This window comes from Stomoxys calcitrans, chromosome 3, assembly GCF_963082655.1.
Source record: "Stomoxys calcitrans chromosome 3, idStoCalc2.1, whole genome shotgun sequence".
Taxonomy (NCBI): Eukaryota; Metazoa; Arthropoda; class Insecta; order Diptera; family Muscidae; genus Stomoxys; species Stomoxys calcitrans.
In genome coordinates this window covers 15,910,327-15,935,587 of record NC_081554.1, presented here as the reverse complement: position 1 = coordinate 15,935,587, position 25,261 = coordinate 15,910,327, and the positions used below count along the sequence as shown (strand labels likewise).

General features: G+C 38.1%; 1 protein-coding gene across 6 annotated transcripts in view; it reads right to left on the bottom strand.

Annotated features, from left to right (window-relative positions):
* Nucleotides 1-25,261, bottom strand: part of LOC106087839 (uncharacterized) — a 127,070-nt gene that overhangs the window by 1,550 nt on the left and 100,259 nt on the right. For all 6 annotated transcript variants that reach the window (XM_059365367.1, XM_013253022.2, XM_013253019.2 and 3 more), the window contains 8 exons: nucleotides 6,102-7,899; nucleotides 5,740-6,018; nucleotides 4,553-4,726; nucleotides 4,322-4,481; nucleotides 4,033-4,174; nucleotides 3,801-3,956; nucleotides 3,565-3,726; nucleotides 2,656-3,503 (listed from right to left, as the gene is read on the bottom strand). In XM_059365367.1, the coding sequence (XP_059221350.1) occupies nucleotides 2,656-3,503; nucleotides 3,565-3,726; nucleotides 3,801-3,956; nucleotides 4,033-4,174; nucleotides 4,322-4,481; nucleotides 4,553-4,726; nucleotides 5,740-6,018; nucleotides 6,102-6,798 (2,618 nt within the window). In that variant the 5' untranslated portion in view covers nucleotides 6,799-7,899. The remainder of the gene's footprint in view (nucleotides 1-2,655; nucleotides 3,504-3,564; nucleotides 3,727-3,800; nucleotides 3,957-4,032; nucleotides 4,175-4,321; nucleotides 4,482-4,552; nucleotides 4,727-5,739; nucleotides 6,019-6,101; nucleotides 7,900-25,261) is intronic.

Below are 25,261 nucleotides of genomic sequence, written 5' to 3'. Positions count from 1 at the left end.
AGTAGAATTGTTTCCGCACTCTAACGTATTCTCCTTAAAGACTCAATTCTGTATAGCTTGATGTCACATGAAAACAAGGAGGTCTTTTTCTAATTCAGTGGTTTTTCAGTGCTTTGTCATCTTAGAAGACTTCAGGTTCGCCTTTATTTCTCACTTTTAGCTTTCAAAGTGATACTCATTGATTCGGTCGCCAAATGGATTCTCATTGATTCGGTTCCTGATATAGCTGTCATATAAACCGATCTGGGGTCTTGACTTCTTGAGCCTCTAGAGAGCGCAATTACTATCCGATTTGGCTGAAATTTTGCATGATCTGATTTTGTTTCGACTTCCAGCAATTGTGCCAAATATAGTTCAAATCGTACCATAACCTGATATAGCTGTCATATAACCCGATCTGGTATCTTGACTTATTGAGCCTCTAGAGGGCGCAATTATCGCCCAATTTGCATAAAATTTTGTACAGCGGCTTCTCCCATGACGTTAAACATACGTGTCAAGTATAGTCTGAAGCCTGCTCCCAGGCAGCTCCCATATAAACTGATCTCACATCTTGACTTCGTGAGCCTCTAGAGGGTGTAATTATTATTCGATTTGGCTGAAATTTTGCATGAAGTGTTTTGGTTTCACCATCAACAACTGCGCCAAGTATTGCCCAAATCGGTTCATACCGATCTCCCGATTATACTTCTTGAGCCTCCAAAGAGAGCAATTCTTATCCGAATTTCGCACAACGACTTATTGTATGGCCTTAAACATACATCCTGAATAGGTTATACCCTTATATAGCTCCCACATAATAGATCTTCCAATATGGCCCCAATCGGTTCATAACTTGGTATAGCTGAAATAGCATATCAATTCTAATCCATTATCCTTTGTTTATCTATAAAAAGATATCGGCCAAAGAACTTGTCAAATGTGATACATGGTGGAGGGTATATAAGATTTGGCCCGGCCGAACTTAGCACGCTTTTAGTTGTTTTTAATTCTGGAGCGTTCCGGGTTCTTTTTATACCCTCCACCATAGGATCGGGGTATACTAATTTCATCATTCCGTTTGTAACACCTGAAAATATAAAACTCTTTAAAGTATATACACGAGTAGTCTAAATCGTCATGGCATTTAAAGTCGATATAGCCATGCCCATCCGTCTCTCCGTCTTTCTTCGGAAGCTCCCTTATATTCGAAGGAGCAAAGCTGGGCACCTGAAATTTTGCACAGATGCTTCTTATTAATGTAGGTCGGTTGGGATTGTAAATAGGCCAAATCGGTCCACGTTTAGGTATTGCTCCCATATAAACCGTTCTTCCGCATATACTTTTCCAGCCTTTAGAGGGCGCAATTCTTATTCGATTTTTATGATCACCAACACATCTACAAAGTATGGTTCGATATGATTCAAATTCAGATATATTGTAGCTCCCACATAAACCATTCTCCCGTTTATACATTTTCAGCCTCTAGAGGGCGCAATTCTTATTCGATTTTGCACAACGACTTTTCCTATGACCACCAACAGATCTACGATGTATGGTTCCAATCGGTCCTAAACCTAACATATCTCCCACTTTAAACGATATATTCGGGAGTGTACTTCTTGAGCCTCTAGAGGGCGCAACTCTTATTCAAAAATCCATGGAGATTTCTTGTTATGTCCTCCCATTACCCTTTTTAGTATCTACCTATTAAGAGGAATCGTCCAAAGAACCTGTTTTGCCTATAAAGATACAGAACAAAGAACTTGACAAATGCGATCCATGGTGGTAGGTATATAAGATTCGGTCCAGCCGAACTAAGCACACTTTTACTTGTTTTGTATTATTTCACATATTTGTAATCTACCCATCAATACCCTTCAATTTGTAAAAAACAATAATTTAAAAAAATATCCCGAAAGGGGTCTTGAAAATTTCGGACAACCTAATTTGGGCAATATGGCTATCAAATTAAAGGTATTTATAAGTAGAATCCGAAGAAATGGTAAATACATACCATTTGATTGTGAAAATTGGGTGGTTCACAATATTAGGCACCCCCATAGGATTTTCCCTTACATATTTTTAATTTGCTCGTCAATGACTTTCATTTGATACCCATATTGCCTGGCTTATAAACTTCATAATTTTCAAGACCCCAGCTATTTCTGTTTTTTTTTATATTCGGGGTTTTTCTGGTTCCTCAGTTTTATTTCTTTTCTAGTATATCTACAGTCTACTCTTCAGTAGCTTGCATTTGACACCCATATTGTCCAATTTATAAAAAGTAATTTTGAAAATGGACCCGGGAAGGACCTTGTGGGTCTTGATATTTTTGAATACCCTAACCTAGGCAATATGGGCATCAAATGAAAGCTAATGAGGAGTAGATAACGATACTGGAGCATTCCCGGGCCTTTGACCAATGCTTTTCATTTGCCACCTATATCAATTATTCCTTTTTTTTTCAACATTCTTCCAAACTGTGCTTGTACCATCAAAGGTCAATCATGGCCGAAAAACGGAGTTCAAAATTATGTCTCTGGCGTCAATAGGAACAAAACTCGTAATAACTCTAGCCTGTGGCCCATAAAGTTCACTATTGCCCTGTATTACAGTTTTATCCTCATGATTAGGCTCAACCGATTTTAACTACTCGATTTTATTTCGACTCACCTTAAATCTCTATTCGACCATTGAACATTGGCCTGGCACTGCAACTGGAACTGATTGGCCCCACAACAATTGGCATTTTGTATAAACGATAGACTACGTCTCAAATAACTGCCCGTGCCATTGTCATAGACATAGGGATAACGATGATCATCAATATCGCTGGCATGATGATGAGGCGTTTGCTGCTGCAATTGTTGATGTAGACCACTAGTACCACCTGAAACACCACCACCACCACCACAGTGTCTTCGCTGCTGCGCAGGCGTATGATAATTGCACATATTCCGCATGGGGCCACACAAACACGAGGCACTCTCACCCAATTGATTAAGACTAATACAGCTACGATTGATCAAATCAGGGGCCGGATAATCACAGCCATTGCTTTTGGGATAGTCCACCGTAAAGGCCGGTTGATATTTGTGCCTTACATATTGGGTGGACATGGAACGCATGCGCGGCACCATTGGCACCACACTGCCATTCTCCTGGGAACGTTGGGAGGGGTTTTGTGTATACGATGAATAGCCAATGAAGAAAATTATGATGGCAGCTATGGCAGCAGCTGCAGAACATATATAATAACCAGCACGACCATATTTGGGCGAATAGTCGTTGAGGAATATGGTTAGGGGTACACTTATCAAGACAGGCACTGCCTCAATGCCTCGAATGAAGGACCAAGTTTTGGAAAATTTCAGTTTCACTTTTTCTAGCACCAGCATTTTCAGAGAGAAACGAAAACCGCCAAAGCCCACCCCATAAATGCCGGATAAAATACACAGACTCTTGTAGCCCATGAGAAAGGACATGAAGAGTATGGAAAGAGCAACGGCAGAGAGAAAAACCTGAAAGAGGGAAAAAGGTTGAGTTGGTTGGTTGATTCATGATGTGAGGGAAATGACTTACCTGTGATATTATGGGTGTGGATATAACAAAATTTTGTACCACAAACGGCCTTCGAATCAGAACTCCAGCCAAAACAACACCCAAGGTGGTGGACATGCCCAACATGGTTTGTAATAAAACCAGCTCCTGGACATCAGAGCCTTCTTTGGCGGCATTTAAGGACTGAAAATCAAAAATAGAAAAACATAACTCTTTGAAAACCATTTCAAATGCTTTAAGCCTCCTGCTGGACTTACCATGGTAAACATGGGCGTATATATACCCAATGCTGCCACTGCCGAAGTCAGCAGCAATATTTTCACCGTACCCGATTTTAAATTTGATATGTCTTGTATAAGTTTCTTCAAGATATTGGGTTCCGCAGGAATATTATTCGTTTTATGATCACGTAACTGTAAGGAAACCCCACAATGCAAGAAATAAGAAAATGCTAAAAAAAATATTCAAATTCCAAACCGTTTTCCTTACCTTTTTCCTTTGATTTTTTAAATGTTGTATGGCCCTCCTCTGGGGATGATACAAAGAGGCTGGCCTATAGAGTAGACCCACAAAAAAGCTTATCGATGTTAAGGCCGCCACAATTTGTAAGCCAGAGCGCCAACCCATTTTTCTTTTTTTTGTTTTTTTTTTTTTTTGTTTGGAAAAATGAGAAAAATAAAAGAAAATAGCGTAAAAATACTAATGTTGTATGCCACAAATACAAAAAGCAATTCAAACACACAGACTCATTCCCTCACTCCAGTCATCATTTACTTACCCCACTCCCTCCTTCAGCAGCACCGAAAATAAAGCTATACCCACACCTTCACCGGACATGGCCACCATTTCCACAAATAAACGCCGCTTCTTAAAGTAATTGCCCAACATTATGGTCGAGGTTTCACGTACCATCGACACCCCAATGCCAAAAACAAAACCTGCAACGTGAAAATATTCCCACCAAGTGCTCCTTGAGTTATGAAGTTAATCGGTGTGGTCGTTAACTTACCATAGCTGAAAATTACTTGATCCACCTCGGTGGCAAAGGAAGTGAACAGTATGCCCAGCGACAATACCAGACCGCCCACAACGGCCAGGAGTCTGGTGGACTTTCGCCGGCAGAGGGTCTCCACGAAGGGTGAGACCAGCATGGATATGGACCAACTGAGCGCGCCCAACCATTCTGAAATTAATGAGAACACATTACTGATGTCAAAAGGGAAACTTAAAAATCAACTTGAACATTTTTCGGGAAATTTTGAAAAATTAGGTCAATACAACACAGTGAAACGCAAAACAAAAAAACTGAAATAAATATACAGTAAATAATGAAAGGAGAGGAAAAAGGACCGCCACTCTTACCTAACCTAATTACATGTTATTTTATTTTATTTTCTTTATTTTATTTTACTGTATTTTATTTTATTTTATTTTATTATATTTTATTTTATTTTATTTTATTTTATTTTATTTTATTTTATTTTATTTTATTTTATTTTATTTTATTTTTTTTTATTTTATTTTATTTTATTTTATTTTATTTCATTTTATTTTATTTTATTTTATTTTATTTTATTTTATTTTATTTTATTTTATTTTATTTTATTTTATTTTATTTTATTTTATTTTATTTTATTTTATTTTATTTTATTTTATTTTATTTTATTTTATTTTATTTTATTATAATTTATTTTATTTAATTTTCTTTTAACTTATTCTATTTCATTTCATTCCATTTTATCTCATTTCCTTCCATTCCATTTCATTCCATTTTATTTCATTTCATTTCCCTCCATTCCATTTCATTCCATTTTATTTCATTTCATTCCATTTCATTTCATTCCATTTCATTTAATTTCATTTTATTCCATTTCATTTCATTCCATTTCATTCCATTCCATTTCCATTCCATTTCATTCCATTTTATTCCATTTCATACCATTTCATTTAATTCCATTCATTTCATTTCACTTCATTTCATATCAATTCATTTCATTTCATTTTATTTCGTTTCATTTCATTTCATTTCATTTCATTTCATTTCATTTCATTTCATTTCATTTCATTTCATTTCATTTTATTTTATTTTATTTTATTTTATTCTATTTTATTTTATTTTATTTTATTTTATTTAATTTTTTTTATTTTATTTTATTTCATTTAATTTTTTTTATTGCAAATAAAGCCAAATCTTACCATTACCACTGGCATTGCGTATATGATGAACCGCATAGAACAGGGTCAGGCCATAGGACAATTGCAAACCCGTCGTTAGTATGTGTATTAAAAATGACATGCCACAAATAATCCAACCCCAACCACCATCCGGATAGAAATGTTGACGTATGCCTGTCGTATCGACACCGGTACGCCTTAAGGCTGGTATATTGCGATGCAACAGATAAAACTCCTGATCTCTGAGACCAGGAAATCCCGAATCTTGATCTTCAAATTGATGCATGCAACTGTCGAGACCTGTAACCAAAATGACAAAGTGAAACGACTTTATTCAATAAAACTGTCTTCACACGTCCTGCTATGTCCTTCTGTGTACTCACCAGCACCGTAATACAAATTGTGATTGCATGCCCGATTGTTGGTGGCGGCCTGTGCATGCATGGCATGATGAGGTGGAGGCGCCAAGGATTCTCGGGGAGGTGCCCTGCTAACCTGTTGATGATACAATTTGCCACACATGCAGGAGGGGGTCTGCATTTTATGGTCTATATTATAGGAACTACAACATGTGGAATACTGTTGCTGCTGCTGTTGTTGCTGTTGAGGATGAGGATGTGCATGGTGCACATGTTGGCCATGGGTGGGGTGGGAGGTTGGCTGATGGCCATGCAATTGTTGCTGTTTGATATGACGCCTGCAGGTCGAGCCATACTGGGAGGGTACATGTGTGGATGCTCCGGCATAGTTGTCATAAAGATCTAATCCTGACAAAGCTGTAATGGAGCGATGGTGATGAGGCCTCATCACCGGTGGCGGAGGTGGTGATGGTGTGGCCATGGCAGTGGGATTTGTGCTGACATTCGAGGAGGCAGTGTTAATAGTCGTTTTGGCGTACGCCTGATTGGCTGCATTCATCGCGGTGGAGGAGATTCCGGAGGACGCAGTGCCAGTCTTAATTGCTGGCTTAGGTAACATACCCGTGGTGCCACTGATGCTGGCCTCTGGCCTAAGCGCTCCCATATTTGTGTGGCCTCTCATTTCATTGTTATTGTTGTTGTTATTGTTGCTCTGTTGCATGGCTAGGAATTGAGCTCGGGTATTGGTGAACTCCCTGAGACTCTGCGTGGAGCCTTGCTGATGGGCTAGACGAGGACAAGAGACCCACCACACTACTGGCTGATCATTGAAGCGGCAATTCTCACATAGGACCCTTTGAGTTTCGACCGCCGCCGAAGAGGCTATGGAGACAGTCTGCGCTTGTGCGGCGTTTGCCGACTTCTTTTGATCCTCTGGGTTGGCAAAATCCTTGGGTGGCAATAGAGGAGGCGGATGTTCACAGCTTAGGTTATACCTTCGTCACACCGCACACCTATTGCACAATATCAGATTTCTATTCAATGGTCGATGATGGCCACGTCCTACGGTCGATCTTCTGAGTTCCTGCTCCGAGTTGGTGCGCAACGTCTGATCCCCCGCAAAGTTACAAACGCTGGGCAACAGCAACTCGTCGTTGTTGTCGTTCAAACACTGCTGATGCTGATGTTGCAGCGGCGCCAATGGTTTCCTAATTGCACTATAAAGGTTTCGGGGCAAACTGCGATACTGGGTCAATTGGGGGCAACTGCTGCTATACAGGGAGGTTGGTGAGTTCGTTGTATTGTCCACTGGCCGTTCACCACTACCAGTGGCCATTATATCATGGCCCAAACGACAATTATATTGGCAGTTGTTTGGATTGTTGGTATTGGTAATGGTATTGCTGGTCGACGTATTGGTGGTGGTATTGGTATTGGTGTTCGTGGTTGTTGATTGTAGATTGTTGTTGTCAGCACCGCATTTATATTGACATGTGGCATAAAATTTCATTGTTTATTGTGCAATTCACACACTCACACGCACACTCCTATCCCAGTTGCAGTGTCAGTGTGTTAGTGTAGCAAAATGATGAGTACAACAGTATGTCTGTATGGGAAATGGTGTTGGTCACGGTGTGAATGTTGTTGCTGTTGTTGATGTGGGTGTTAGTGTCAGTGTTGCTGTGCAGTGTAGCTGAGTATAGCAACGATAGGGAAGTGTTGTGTTGACCACAGACAATGGGATGTTCGAATAGATTTTTCCAGTGGCAAAAGTATTGGCATTCATCATTTAACATAGTTTTTGGCCATTATGGTATATTTTCTGCAAATAAATTGGCGAATGGAGAAAAACAATAGATAAATAAACAACAACAACGACAACAATATCATAAGTTAGTTGTTATCATGAATATGTAACAGTAATAGGGAGGCGAAGAAGCACTCAATCATAGGTGTAGGATGAGGTATGCATTTTTTTGACATTCACATCGCAATGAATGTATAGGAAAATGTATAACAAATTTTAATTAAATTTTTAAACTTTTACAGAATGGCGAATTTTGTGGCAAATTTTTGTCACCGTTGTTATGGGATCAGCAAAGGACTAACGAGTTGGCCAACGATGAGAGTGCTGGATACGCAGCAAGAGAAGACAGAAGTGAGGATGCAGTATACCATATCATGAGAAAGCATAAAAATGTGCTAGGAAAGACCCGGCTTCGATTAACTTTTGTATTGGCCATTTGTTGACCTCTCAACGCAAGACATTGACAGTATGGTGCGGGACCGAGCAGAGCCAAATTGAGGTTTCCAGGGACTCAAGAATTCAAATCGGGATACCGTTTTATATGGGAGCTATATCTAAATCTCAACCGATATTGCCCATTTGCAATCTTCAACTGCCTACATCAATATTGAGTATCTGTGCAAAATTTCAAGTGGCTAGCTAGCGCGTTCGACCGTTATCGTGATTTTGACAGACGGACGGACATGGCTAGAACGACTCAGAGCACCGAGACGATCAAGAATATATATACTTTATGGTGTTTTAGACGAATATTTCGAGGTGTTAAAAACGTAACATAACGTAACGTGAGTAAAAAAAATTATTTGTTTTTGTTTGTTTGTTTGTCTCTTCCGTATAGACTCAAAAACGGCTGAACCGATTTTCTTGAAATTTTTACGGATGGTACATAATGATCCCGTGGTGAAAATAGAGTACTACATTTTTTGAGATCTGAAGGGAATGGCGGAATCTCCCCCTTACAGTAATTTTCAAAAACGCCAGATCTCGGAGATGGGTGGTGCGAGGTTTTGTGTGTCCCCTTATAGTAACCTAGAAACAAAAATAAAATTTGGTATCTAAATTTCGGATGGAGTATCTAGGTGTGCCGCCCCACCCCCAAAACCTACCAAATATATATAAAGACCAATCAGCATGGGATTTAAGTATTTAAGATTAAAAAACTTATCTGATATCAAATTGTCGAACCAAGCGTTTGGAGGTTCACCCCAACCCCCAAAACACCCCTAAATCGGACATATTTACCGACCATGGTAATATGGAACTCAAATGAAAGGTATTTACGAGTAAAATACGAATCTGATATTTAAATGCGGGATCAAGTTTCCATCCCTTCCCCAAAAACACCCCCATATAGGACTTATTTACTGACCATGGCGATATGGGTCTCAAATAAAAGGCATTAGGGTGTAGAACTTGGTATTCAAATGTGTGACCAAGTGTTTGAGGGGCCGCCCCCCTACCAAAAAAAACCCCATACAGGACAAATTTACGACCACAGCAATATGGGGCTCAAATGAAAGGTCTTTGAGAGTTAAGCACGAATCTGATATCAATATTCGGGAAAAGTGTCTATGGGGCCACCCCAACCCCATAACACCACCTAAATAAAACGTATTTGCTGACAATTGCCATATGGGGCTCAATTGAGCGGTATTTTAGAGTAGAACACGAATATGATTGCTATTTTCAGGGCCAAGTCACTGAGTGGCCGAACTATTCTCCAATACACCCCCAAACCGAACATATTTGCCGTCTATGGAAATATGAGCTCAAATGAAAGGTAATTGGGAGTAGACCACGAATCTGAAGTCAACATTCGGGACCAACTGTCTAGGGGACAGTTGGCCAAATATGCCGTATTTGCTCGCCATGACAATTTGGGTGTTAAAGAGAGTGGATTTCGATATTGATAGTTTTTATGGCCCATACACTTGTTCTGGGTGCCGGGCCACAGAAATATCCCAGGGAATTCTAAAGCAAACAAGCTTGCGAGACTAGGAACTACCTTACACAGTCCAGGAACACTGGAATTTGTAGGTATGCCTCTAGCGACATGTAAGCTAAGTTTTCAGGACCAGGCCCCAAGGGCAACGAATGATAGATGGTCACAAAGAGGGGGCTGTGAGCATTCCAAAACTATGTGGCCTCATCTAGGCTTGAAGAGGTCTACTGCTTTGCTGTCATTAGCTAGAACAAACGTCTCAGTCATTGTCTCCGTCATGACAGGTCACTGTCTAATCGGAAAACATGCTGACAGACTGAAGGTTGCCAGTAACGACTTTTTCAGAAGCTGTAGGGACATCAAGGAAGAAGAGAATATAGAATACTTTCTGTGTGTATAGCCCACACTAGCAGTTAGAAGGAGTTCCACTTTAAGTTCTCATTTCTTTGAGAACCTGTCTGATTTAGCGGATGTGAACATTCGCAAGTGTTTGGTCTTCTTAAAGCGATCTGGATGGTTCAACGGTAGGAACTAAAAGGCATCTTCCTTCTTCTATTCCTGTGGTATCACAATGGACGAAAACGTCTAAGTGAGTCTGATGGCAGACTGCCACTTAAACCTAACCTAACCTAGAGCCCATACCCCAAACCGGACATATTTGCTCACTTTCATAATAAGCAGTTTAAATGAATGGTATTTGAGATTAGAAAACAAATTTCATATCCAATTTCGAGGCCAATGGCATAATGGGGTTCAAATAAAAAATGATATTTGAGAGTAGAACATGATGCTGATATTTTTATTTTCAGAGCTAAGTTTGTGGGGGACAACCTCACTTCCGAAAAAATTGCTACATCGGACATACGTATTTACCGACCGAGCATGGAGTGGGGCACGAAATTCTTACCTCCTTTCAGGACCACCACCTAATCCCTCCAGCCACCACCCTGGGGGCTTTCCCACTCCCAAAATCAGCATGAGAATATCGGGCTCAAATAAAGTCTTTTAAGAATTGAGTACATCTAACATCGAAACTTTGATGACTCTAAAACTATAGGGTTGCCCAAAAAGTAATTGCGGATTTTTTAAAAGAAAGTAAATGCATTTTTAATAAAACTTAGAATGAATTTTAATCAAATATACTTTTTTACACTTTTTTTTCTAAAGCAAGCTAAAAGTAACAGCTGATAATTGACAGAAGAAAGAATGCAATTACAGAGTCACAAGCTGTGAAAAAATTTTTCAACGCCGACTATATGAAAATCCGCAATTACTTTTTGGGCAACCCAATATAAGCATTTTAATTGTCGCAAATAAATATTCAAAGGATAATTTTGTTCCATATAAAGTAAAAGAATGCACAGCGGAGCTGGCCCGGTTCAGCTAGTTTTGTATAATTACTAAATTTAAAGGCTGTATAATAATAAAAACTTTTTAAATCAAATGATTTTATACACTTCATTTTGACACTCACTGTATAGTTACTAAACACATCACCCCCACCACAACAATTCCCACAAGCCTTATATTTATGGTGTTTTCATTTCTGGGTGTATAAACAGAATACACGATCTGATTTATTCGAAAACACTTCTCTACCCAAATAATTTATTTTAAGGACCAATGGAACATATAAGTCCCATGATTTTTTTTTCATAGATGGAGCCACATTTTTACCAATTTGATTACACTTTACTTTGTAACTGGGGGTTTTTTTTAGAACGATTAGGCAAAAACATCAAAACTTTATGGAGCGGTTTATTCTTCGTCCTCAATGGGTTATGAATCAATCCCATATCAAAAAAGAAAAGTTTTAGCTAAAGCCTATTCCTGAAGGTCTCGCCGAGATATGAACCTAAGAGTTCAGCATCATAGACAGACATGCAACACAGTGGCCTCCAATACTGCCCTTAGTTGGCCTAAGCCTATTTTTTATACCAAGGATTTCACAACTTCAAGTCCTTTGAAGTTGTACTCCGCTGACCTAATACCTTCACCACAACATAAAATGTCGCACCCTAAAGATTGGCTCTGCCATTATTATTTTAGTTGCTAGGGTTATCTGCTATCTATCAATAGCAACAAAATCATGTGATTCGCAATGAAAAGAACCTCACGTTGCGCACAAAAATTGTATCGGACACAGTTCATTGATTTAAAGTAACTCTCCCCCTCTTATTATCAACACAGCAACATTCTAGGGGTAAAAGTTTGTTTTTGTTAAATTCCTGATTGCTTTTCTTTTTCGGTTACCTTTTTGCTGTATTGTGTTGATACAAATAAAATAAAAGAAGATTTTGCAGTGGCGATGGACCCACCCACACAAACACATAAATAAACGCTATCAACCCTCCAACTAAACAACCAAAGAAGAGCGGCAATAGCAGGAAAAAATACAACTAAAAACGTACGCATTGTTTACATTTTTTATTTCGTAAATGGAATAATTTGAATTTCAATCGACATGTTTAGAATTTTAATTGATTTGTTTAAAATTTCCATTGATGTGATTTGAATTTGAAGTGGACGGTATTTTTTCGCTTTTTTGATTATTTTTTATATTCAACTCATATTTAAAAACAATTGATGGACTTTTGTAAGTTTTGATGAAATTTCCTAGGTGCATAACTATGGCAGAAAAAGAGTCTAAGAAACCGTTAACATTTCTCTCCTATCACTATTAAGACTACAGAATTATATATGCTGCAATTCTTTGCTAAAGTGTCCCTACTGGACACTTTAGCAGCTTTGAGCCAAATGGGTATCAAAAGTTGAATACAAATCTGACACAAAAACTTATTTTTTGGTGTCTGAGGGCCCTCCGCACCCTTCAAAACCCACCAGCAGGACAAATTTACCGATTGGTACAATATGGATATCAAATGAAAGCTATTTGAAGGTAAAGTTCAATGCTGATATACAAATTTATTCTATGGTGTCTGAGGCGCCTCCCCACCCCCCCAAAACCCCTCAACAGGACATATTTACCGATTACGACAATATGGGTATCACACGAAAGATATTTGGAAGCCCAGTACACATCTGTTATAAAAATTTGGTCCAAGGTGTCAACGAGGCATCCCCGACCCCTAAAGACTTGAACGGGGTATCGAATGAAAGGTCTTTGGGAGTTGACTACGAATCTGGTATGCACAATTAGGACACAGTCTGGGACTGGCCTACCCACTAAATACCCTTTAATAGGAAGTGTAGCTCGATCGGGATAATATGTCAATTAAAAGAAAGGTCTATGACAGTATATTTCGAATGTAATGTTGGTATAAGGATTCATGTATCTGGGTCATGTCCTACCGTTTCGCAGCACAGTAGATCGCAACAATAAAAGACTCAAATAAATTGTCGTTTGGTTCTTAGCGTTGCGGGGACCGACCCTCTTCACCCAACGTCAAACTGTCATGTAGGATGACCGAGAATATATATTACTCAAATGAAAGGACGTATCAGAGGGAAATCCCCCCCTATCCTACCCAAAAAAAAGGAATTAAAAATAATATATGAATAATATGAAATAATATATGAAGGGCGATCAGGATAGAATAGAAAAGAAATTAAAGGTCTTTGGTAGTAGAATACACTTTTTACCCTCAAATTGGGATGGACACAGAAGGACCTGCGGATCTTTAAGAATGTGGTATCGCAAGTGGTCAGTTTGAAATATGATTTTGAATGAGATAACCAATACAAAAAAAATTTATTAGTATGCATCTGAACGAGACCCGCAGCCTTTTTCAAAATGCTTGACATTATGGGGCTCAAACAAAATCGTGCTCCAGCACGATGCTGATATTATTTCAGGGTCCGCCTCTAAACTCCCTTCAAACCGGTTATGATGGCCTACTATGGCAATAAAATAATTTGATATCCAATTTTGATGTCAAATGTTTGGGGGTCGGGTCACCCCATAAACTCCCCCTAAACCAATGGCAATTGGGGCTTATAGTAAGAAATTTCAGCACGATGTTGATATTTTTACAGGGCTAAGTACGTGGGTAGCCGCCCCACCCTACATACCCCTAAAAATGGACATATTTATGGATTATGGCAAAAAGGGGCTCAAATCTGTATCTGTTTTATGGCCAAGTGTTTCAGGGATGCCTGAACTCATAAGTCCCTAAACCACTCATATGTACCGACTATAGCAATATGTAGCTCCAATGTGGTTTTTGGGAATGAACTATGAATCTGATATCCACTTTCGGGGCAAAGAGTTTGGCTACTCCAATCCACCACCAAATCCAAGAGAATGAGGTAGATCTAACATCCTAACTTTAATGGGCGGACCGTCCCCTTACCCTATTTTCAAAAAACGCCAGATCTCGGAGATGGGTAGTGCGATTTAAGCGAAATTTAGTTTGTTTATAATAACTTAAATACAGAAATTTGTATCCTTATTTAAGGTGGGATAACTAGGGGGCCGCCTACCTTCAAAAACACCCCCATACCGGACATATTTACCGATCATAGCAATATAAGGCTCCAATGAAAGGTATTTGGGAGAAGAGCACCAATATAGTGCCCACATTGGCGCGAAATATCTGAAAGGCCGTGCCAGCACACCCAAACAGGACTTATTGGATTGCCCAAAAAGTAATTGCGGATTTTTTATATAGTTGGCGTTGACAAATTTTTTCACAGCTTGTGACTCTGTAATTGCATTCTTTCTTCTGTCAGTTATCAGCTGTTACTTTTAGCTTGCTTTAGAAAAAAGTGTAAAAAAAGTATATTTGATTAAAGTTCATTCTAAGTTTTATTAAAAATGCATTTACTTTCTTTTAAAAAATCCGCAATTACTTTTTGGGCAACCCAATATAATTAAGAAAACCATGATCTTCCACAGGTGGGTAAAAGTAGAGCCTCTTGTTCTCATATATGTGTAAAATCCTTTGAACACATAAATCAAAACTACTGGGCAAATATTAAATAAGAATTATGTAGACGATAAAATGAAAGAGCACTGACTTGAGCTCTTTAAAATTTTGTGAAAAATGTTACAATTTGTTCTTTTATACATTTTTACAGTTGATTTGGCCAAAAACTGCATATTTTTACACAAATTTGCCTTTTCGACTTTCCACATTCATTTGCCATTTGGAGCTTTTCTCCTCACCAATTGTAAATTGCCAAGAGTCTTTCATTTCAAAATGTCTCAATAGCCTTATATAGATAGGCCTTATACACTGTCCTTCTGTCTGCCCGTCTGTCTGTCGGTCTATGTGATTTTTCATTTCCTTGCATTTATCACACAAGTATTTGATTGAAAATAAAGCTGAATTTTATTGGAGGCTTTTGTAAGAACATCCCATTCTTTGTGCTCATACAGGCCATTGCAACCATAGTTGCAGCTACAAGTGGCCGTATGGCATGGTGGTGGTGTGTGTGGCTCTTATCACTATCGCCATAGTTTCCTTTGTGCAATGCAGCAAAAATGATATCAAATGAAATTTATTTCTTGAGTTTTAAAATATTTGTCATAAGGATTAAGTTCTTCGGGGCATGTGGAGCGTGACAATAACGAAGTGAGAGAGAGAGAGAGAGAGAGAGAGAGAGAGAGAAAGAGCGAGTGAGAGAGAGAGAGAGAGTAAGATGAATGGCAACAGGGACACCACATGGACTATGAAGAGACACAAGAAGTGTGATGCCTTACAAGTCCCAACAGCCAGTATTTGTTAACTCTGAAAATAATTGTTTTCGAGCTGTTTTTTTCTCCCAAGAACAGTGATGTGAGAAGAAAAATAAAATATAATGAAAACTAAAATTTAAAACAACAAAAAAATGGAATAGAACAAAATAAAATAAAATAAAATAAAATAAAATAAAATAAAATAAAATAAAATAAAATAAAATAAAATAAAATAAAATAAAATAAAATAAAATAAAATAAAATAAAATAAAATAAAATAAAATAAAATAAAATAAAATAAAATAACATAAAATAAAATTATATAAAATAAAACAAGTAAAAGCGTGCTAAGTTCGGCCGGGCCGAATCTTTCATACCCTCCACCATGGATCGCATTTGTCGAGGATAAAAGAAAAGATTTGCTCTGCTATTAGAGCGACATCAAGATATGATCCAGTTCGGACAACAATTAAATTATATGTTGGAGACCTGTGTAAAATGTCAGCCAATTCTAATAAGAATTGCGCCCTTTGGGGGCTCAAGAAGTAAAATAAAGAGATCGATTTATATGGGAGCTGTATCAGGCTATAGACCGATTCAGACCATAATAAGCACGTAAGTTGATGCTCATAAGAGGATCCGTCGTACGAATTTTCATTCCAATCGTATAAGAATTGCGCCCTCTAGAGGCTCAAGAAATCAAAACCCAAGATCGGTTTATATGGCAGCTATATCAGGTTATGGACCGATCTAAACCATACCTGGCACAGTTGTTGGATATTATAACAAAACACATCGTGCAAAATTTCATTCCAATCAGATACGAATTGCGCCCTCTAGAGGCTCAAGAAGTCAAGACCCAAGATAGGTTTATATGGCAGCTATATCAAAACATGGACCGATTTGGCCCATTTACAATCCCAACCGACCTACACTAATAAAAATTATTTGTTCAAAATTTCAAGCTTGCTAGCTTTACTTCTTCCAAAGTTTGCGTGCTTTTGACAGACGGACGGACGGACATGGCTAGATCGAAATGAAATGTCGCAACTATAAACAAAAATAAATATACTTTATGGGGTCTCAGACGAATATTTTGAGTAGTTACAAACAGAATGAAATATAGCAACATGTAAAAGCGTGCTAAGTTCTGTCGGGCCGAATCCTATATACCCTCCACCATGAATCACATTTGTCAAGATTTTTGCCCGGTATCTCTTTATAGACAAATAAAGGATAATGGATAAGAATTGCTATTATATTAGAACTATATCAGCTTATGAGGGCCAAACTTGGCTTGGGTGTTGGAGACCATAGTAGATGTCATTGTGGAAAATTGCAACCAAATTGGATAAGAACTACGCACTATAGGGGCTCAAGAAATAAAATCAGGAGATCGGTTTATATGGGCGCTATATCAGTTTATAAACCTATTTAGATGTTGGATGTCAAAACAAACCACATCATGTTAAATTTCAACCGAATCGGATACTAATTACGTCCTCTAAGTCAAGATTCGAGATCGGATTGTAGGGGAGCAATATCAGGTTATAAACCGATTTAAACCATACTTTTTACAGTTGTTGGTCAAACCAAAGCACTTTTTGCAAAAATTCAACCAAATCGAAAAATAATTGCGCCTTCTAGCGGCCGAAGAAGTCAAGATCCGAGATGGCTTTACATGGGTGCTATATTACGTTATGAACCGATTAAGGCCAGATTAAGATTAAGGCTTAGCACACTTATTGATGATCAAACCAAAACACTTCGTTCAAAACATGAGCCAAATCGGATATGAATTGCGCCCTCTAGAGGCTCAAGAAGTCAAGGTCCAAGATCGGTTTACATGGGACCTATATCAGGTTATGAACCGATTTGAATCATACTTAGCACTGTATTTGTTGGTCTAACCAAAACACTTTGTGCAAAATTTTAGCCAAGTTCCGAGATCGCTTTACATGGAAGCTATATAAGGTTATGAATCGTTAAGGCCATACTTAGCACACTTATTGACGGTCAAACCAAAACATCTTGTGCACAATTTCAGCCAAAACGGATAATAATTGCGCTCTCTAGCGGCTCAAGAAGTCAAGATCCGAGATCGGTTTATTTGGCAGCTATATAAAAACATGGGCCGATATAGCCCATTTACAAACCTAACCGACTCCCACTAATAGGAAGCATTCGTGCAAAATTTCATGTGTGTAGCCGTCCGTCCGTCTAGGACTGGCAGAGGGACGGACAGACAGACGGACGGACAGATGGGCGGACGGACAGACAGACGGGCGGACGGACGATTAAGAATATATATACTTTGTTGGGTCTCACATCAATATTTCGATATATTGCAAACGGAACCACAACCTATGGTAGAGGGTATAATAAAATTAAATTATATAAAAATACATTAAAATATATAAATTTTCTTTAAATTTATTTTTCTTATTTTTTTTTTTACAACACTGTCCCCAAAGCCCTTTCTTTATTGGTAAGCGTGATGATTTTGTCCTTTTTTTACTGTGCCTGTGTCTGTGCGAGTGCTCGTCCTACATCAACTATTATTAGTTTGAAGGGGGTTTATTACACAAACGTTGGAACGTTGGTTCGTTGCTGCAACACACGTAGTAGGTAACTACTATTGGCCAGGAGCGAAAGTTGGAACTTCATCAGCTTCTATATTGCTACTGCTACTACTCACCCAGAATGCTAGTGGTCGCTGTCGTCATTTGAATGGCTCAGTTGTTGTTCGATTTTTGCCATAGTGTTTTTTTTTGGATTTTTTTCCCCATTTTTTTGTATGAAAATTCCTGTTTTTACCCACTAACCAAAAAAAGAATATTGCAAGTATTCCCCTCATTGCATGGGACACATGCACTTGCATCCTTAACTATTTTGCTGGGAAAAATATGCTTTTCTCATGCCAATGCTACTCAAATGAAAGACTGCGGGACAAACGGATAGAGGACCATCGTTGCCTGTCTTTTTTCCCCATTGTTTGCCGTTTTCCTTTTGGTTAAATGCAATGGTGTTGATGTTGATTCCAGTCAGCAAAGGGGGAATTCAATGGGCATGGGGCCCGGTTGCAGATGTAAATGCTGCAGCGGTGGTGCAAAGCAACATGAGCATGGATGAGGCTGCTCTGGTTTCATTTTGTTCGTTCAGGACAACATGGAATGCTGCTGTCTTAGCACATTTCCATCCGTTAAAGGATATTTTCTGTTGTTCACTGAAGGAGATGACAAATTAAACAAATTGTTCTCATTTTAACAATAGATTTAAATACAACACAAGGCCCACAACTATCACCACCACCACCACCACCACCACTACCATTAAGGGGAAGCCAAATTGAAAACTCTTACATTGCATAGACATTAATCTGGTAAGAAGCAATTAAAACTACTACCTAACATTGGGCTAGAGAGCACGAACTTAGAAACCAGTTTGCAAATAGCAATATTCAAATAAATGGCAATTTGTTTTAAAAGTATGCCAAAATAAAGAGCTTTAGAAAGTGAGGGAGAGCTTTTCAATTAATGTAAAAAATTAGTTTAGAAATTAGATTTTTAATGCAGAAATAAATGCTGAAATTGATTTTAAAAAATAAGGGAGAAGTGATTTCGGTTGAGAAGTAAGCTTATAGATTGAGGGATTAAACAACTCCTCTAAGTTACTTTACTCTTTCAGGTTCCTAAGACCTTATGAAGCATTCTGAGAGTTGTCAGAACATGGACTAAGACTAGCTTTTAGACTTAAAAGCTGCAATTCACAACTCTGGAGGCTTTGAGGTAGCCAACAGGAAGATGCTTTCGTATGGTTTCCTTGTCTCTTGGATACAGCACAGTGTCAAGCCACTCTCCTTGGTTGAGGATTGGCCGACTAATTTGTTCGAACCCTTAAAGTCGACAGATGGCATACTGACTGGTATGTTACAAAGGGAACGACTCTTTAAGGTGATTTTTGGGTCAAGCCACTCTCCTTGGTTGAAGATTGGCCGACTAATTTGTTCGAACCCTTAAAGTCGATAGATGGCATACTGACTGGATTGTTGGAATGACTGGAATGACTCTTTAAGATGATTTTTTGGGACCTGTGCTCTGCTTGACTACTTGTCGACTGGACGGCTGTAGCTTAGGTTGACTGTGAAATTAAGCCACTGTTCAAGGACAGCAGCCCATTAGTCCTCAATAGTTTGTCTTAAAGAGACTACTGGATACATATGTTACATAGCCTTTTTGACGCTTTACTGGTAAAGGGTGAATTTTTAGCTATTATCTTTTTGGCAACTCTGGTTTAAACAGCTCACGCATGTTTCGTGATTTGTTTCACTGTCAAACTTCTTCAGATTGGTCTACAATTTAACCATGAGTCGTCTACAAACGAAAAACTCTTGCAATTTATTGAATTTTATTATCAAATTTCGAGCTCTGTTAAGAAAGTTCAGCGTTTTGTGTTCAGCGACAAAGCTCATTTTTGGCTCAATGGGTAAGTTAAGAAGCAGAATTGTCGATTTTGGAGTGAAGATCAGCCAGAAGCATTGCAAGAGCTACCCATACATCCAGAAAAAGTCACAGTTTGGTGCGGTTTATGGGCTGGTGGCATCATTGGACCGTACTTCTTCAATGATGATGCGAATCGTATGTGAATGAAGAGCGCTACCGTGAGATGATATCCAACTTTTTTTTTGCCCAAAATGCAAGAGCTTGACTTGCATGACATGTGGTTTCAACAAGACGGTGCCACATGCCACACAGCACGCATAACAATGAACTTATTGAGAGGCGAGTTCGGTGAACATTTTATTTCATGTTCGGGACCGGTCAATTGGCCGCCCAGATCGTGCGATTGAACACCTTTAGACTATTTTTTGTGGGGTTATGTTCAAGCTCAAGTCTATACAGGCAAGCCCGCTTCAACTGACGCATTCGAAGACAACATTGAAATATTTATTAGTAAGATTATTGAAAAACTTTCCTATAGATCTTAAAAATCACCCTTTATTATGTTTGAAAAAATTTTATTTACATCTTGGCTTTAAAAAAAAATTTCCAAATTTTTTTTGTGTTTGCAGATATTTTATTTAACTTTTCGTATGGAAAAATTCCATTAAAATTTATCTTTAGAGATATTTCAAAGAAATTTCGTCTTTGGAGAAAATTTCATATAAATTCTATCTTTATTTAATTTCATAGAAATTTTTCTTTTAGAGAAAATTCACAAAAATTTTGTTTCTAGAAAAAATTTCAAAGAAATTTCATTTTATTCTTACTTTTAAAGAAATTTGCCTTAAATTTAATGATCTCACCCTAACAGGCAAAAAACTTGAAAATAATTAATTCGGCAGAGCCCGGCCGGGATACGAACCTGAGCACACGGAGCAACAGCGAGAGCCATTACCATTTTCTAGCGTTCAAAGCCATCAATACAACTTCCAACAGATGAACGGAATCATGTGTACCAATTGTGACCAATTGTCACAGAAAAAAAGTCTGTCATTACACAAAAACACATGCATTGGGAAAAAAGTACAGCAAATGAACAGGGTTGTCGAGCGTGGTTAATGTGATAATTGTATCATAGAGGCGTTTTCGCAATAAGTACGATTCAAAAACAACATACTAAAGCACGACCCTTGAAGCCATCACACCTTATATGATTAAAAAGTCTTCTAACCAAAATCGAGACGAGTCCCATAGTGGTTGGTGTGTGTTGCTATATCTGGCTTTCCTTTTCCATTTTCAAAGAAAATCTCCGATCATTGAGCTCGTCTCGAAAGAGAAACAAACAAAAAAAATATAACATATAATTATCTTGCCGTAACAGGCAAAAAAGTTGAAAATGACGAAATTTTTAAATAATTTCTAAAATTGTCAATTTTTATACCCACTACCGAAGTATTTTGTTATTCCGTTTGCAACATAACGAAATATCCATTTCCAACCCTATAAATTATATATGTACCTGATCGAGGTAAAAATCTTCGATCTAGCCATGTCCGTCCGTCTGTCTGTCTGTTAAAATCACGCTACAGTCTTTAAAAGTAGAGATATTGAACTGAAACTTTGCACAGATTCTTTTTATGTCCACGGGCGGATTAAGTTCGAAGATTACTATATCGGACAATACCTTGATATAAACCCCATATAGACCGATCTACCAATTTAAGTTTTTAGGCCCATAAAAGACACATTTTTCATTAGATTTTGCTGAAATTTCAGACAGTGAGTTGTGCCACTCAATATCCTTCTTTAATATGGGTCCATAAATGGGGCATTTTTTGTCCGATTTCGCTGAAATTTGACAAAGTGACCAATGTTAGGCTTTTTGACATCCGTGTCCTATATGGTTTAGATCGGTGTAAATTTGGATATAGTTGCCAAGAAGACCAGTACTTTGTTCTACTCAATTAAACAGTGATTTGTATTTATTTAGACCACTCAATGTCCGTTCCGAATTTGGTCCAAATCGGACCATATTTCGATATAGTTGCAATGGGTGCATAAATTATGCATATTTCACCGGACTATGATGAAAAGGGGTTTACATACATACCCTAAGTGGGGGGCACCCAAAGTTCGGCCAGGCCGAAATTAATGGCTTTTTACATGTTTAATTTTATTTGTTATACCCTCCACCATAGGTTTGGGGTAAACTAATTTCGTTTTTCTGTTTCTAACATCTCGAAATATTCGTCTTAAATCCCATAAAGAATATATATTCTTGATCGTCATGATATTTTAAGTCGATGTAGCCATATCCGTCCGTCCGTTTATCTTATCTGTCGAAAGCACACAACCATTCGAAAGAGTAAAGCTAGCCGCTTGAAATTTTGCACAACTTCTTATTACTATATACTTCTTATTAGTGAAGATCAGTTAAGATTGTCAATGGGCCATATCGGTCCATGTTTTTATATAGCTCCCATATAAACAGATCTTGGCTGTTGACTTCTTCAGCCACTAGAGGGCGCAATTATTTTCCAATTTGGCCGAATTTATGCATGGGGTGTTTTGTTATGACTTCCAACAATTGTGCTAAGTATGGTCGAAATTAGTCTATAACCTGATATAGATGTCATTTAAACCCATCTGGGGTCTTGACTTCTTGAGTCACTAGAGGGAGCAATTCTTATCCGATTGGAATGAAATTTTGCATGCGGTGTTTTGTTAGACTTTCAGCAACTGTGCTAAGAATAGTTCAAACCGGTCCATAACCTGATATAGCTGCCATATAAACCGATCTGGGGTCTTGACTTCTTGAACCACTAGAGGACGCAATTGTTATCCGATTTGGCTGAAATTTTGCATAAGGTGTTTTGTTATGACTTTCAACAACTGTGCTAAGAATAGTTCAAATCGGTTCATAACCTGATATTGCTGCCATATAAACCGATCTGGGGTCTTGACTTCTTGAGCCACTTGAGTACGCAATTATTATCCGATTTAGCTGAATTATCCGATTTTACAATGGCTTCTCTCATGATCTTTAACATACGTGTCGAAAATGGCATCAATCGGTTTATAGCCTAATGCAGCTCCCCTATAAACCGATCTCCCTATTTTACTTCTTCAGCCTCTAAAGTGCGCAATTCTTACTATATTTGGAATTTTACACAATGACTTCTACTATGGTCTCCAATCTTCTGTTCAATTATTGTCCGAAATGAACCATAACTTGATATTGTTCCAATAACATAACAATTCTTTTCTTTAATCCTTTGTTTGCCTAAAACGAGATACCGTGGCAAGAGCTCGACAAATGCGATCCATTGTGGAGGGTATATAAGATTCGGCCCGGCCGAACTTAGCACACTTTTACTTGTTTTCCTTTATCCTTTGTTTGTCTAAAAAGAGATGCCGGGAAAAGAATTCGACAAATGCGATCCGTGATGGAGGGTATATTAGATTCGGCCCGGCCGAACTTATAACGCTTTTACTTGTTATTGTTAATCCCGAGCGGCTTGCCGCAGACCGACTCAACTTGTAGAGAAGTTTACACAGCTGATTTCCTAAGGTCAATTCCTCTCAAGTGTTTCCAGAACTAGGATAGGCGGTATATTCATTTAGTCATTCCGTTTGAAATACATCGAAATAGCAATTTCCGACCCTGCAAAGACGATTTAACGATGTCCGTGTGTCTGTCCGTCTATCCGTCCGTCTGTTGTATTCAGTCTAAAGCGTTCAAAAATTGAGATATTTAGCCGAAATTTGGCACAAATACGTCCTTTTGATGCACATTGGATATGTTCTTAAACGGGCCAAATCGGACCATATTTGGATATAGCTGCTATTTAGACCGATTTGGCGGTAAAGGGTCTAATGCCCATAAATGCTTTATTTTTTCTCCGATTTCGCTGAAATTTGAAACAGTGTGTAGCTTTAGGCCTCCTGACATCTGGCTCTAATATGGTTCAGATCAGACTATATTTAGATATAGCCGCCATATAGACCGATTTGCCAGTTAAGGGACTGAGGCCGATAAAAGCTACATTTATTACTCCATTTCGCTAAAATTTGAAACAGTAAGTTGTTTTAAGCCTCCCGACATCCGACCTTAATATGATTCAGATCGGACTATATTAAGATATAGCTACCATATAAACCGATCTGCCGATAAAGGGTCTGAAGCCCATAAAAGCTTTAATTTTTATCCAATTTCGCTTAAATTTCAAATAGTGAGTTACTTTAAACCTCCCCACATCCGCTTCAAATATGGTTCAGATTGAGCTATATTTAGATATAGCTGCCATATAGACCGATCTGCCGCCTAAGGGTCTGGAAACCATAAAAGTTGCATTTATTACCGAATTTCTCTGAAATTTGAATCAGTGAGTTGTTTTAAGCCACCCGCCATCTGACCCAAATATGGTAAAGATCGAACTGTATTTAGATATAGCTCTCATATACACCGATATGACGAATAAGGGTCCGAAGCTCATAAAAGCTTAATTTATAATCCAATTTCATTGAAATTTGAAAATATGAGTCAGATCAGACTTCCAATTTAGGGCCTTAGTCCCATAAAATGCAGATTTATTGTCTGAAAATGTGACTTGTGTTTGATCAAGACCAGCTCCTTTTAAGATGGCTATATTCTTGTTTTATTTGGTCCAGATTTATTAGACCACTCAATGTCCGTGCCGAATTTGAGTGCACAAGTTATCCAGTTTTCAGGGGATTGTGACGAAAGGGGTTTACATATATACCCTAGGTGGTGGGTATACAAAGTTCGCCCCAGCCGAACTTAATGGCTTGTCTAATTTTATTTGTTTTAATTTAAAAATTTAACTCTTAATTTTGTGTTGATTTTCATTGGATTTTTCTTTTTCTTTTCAGTTTTTAAGACCTACCGTTCCTAATCACTGTTGCAATCCCTTTGGCGTTAAAACAAATGCTCCAAATCTCAAAATGTAATCAAAATTTATCCATGCTGTTATGGTTTATCATACCCAGACAAAAATAATTTTAATGCTACAACCGAATGCTGCCATTGCCTTAATGGGTAAAAACTTAATGAGGAAATGCACACAGACCGACACACACACACACACACACACATACAACACAAACAATAAATAAAACCATCAACAATAACAATTCAACAAAATATTTTCGATGTGTTTGTATTTTTTGACTGCTTGCTTGCTGTCAGGACTAACTACCATTATTTAAACCAAAAAACGAAAAAAAAAATTAAAAATAAGAAAAACAACAAAATAAAAAAAAAAACAATATTGATGTCATTCCCCAGAATTTACAGAGCGCTGAAGTGTAGAGATTGGCAAATGCTGGCTA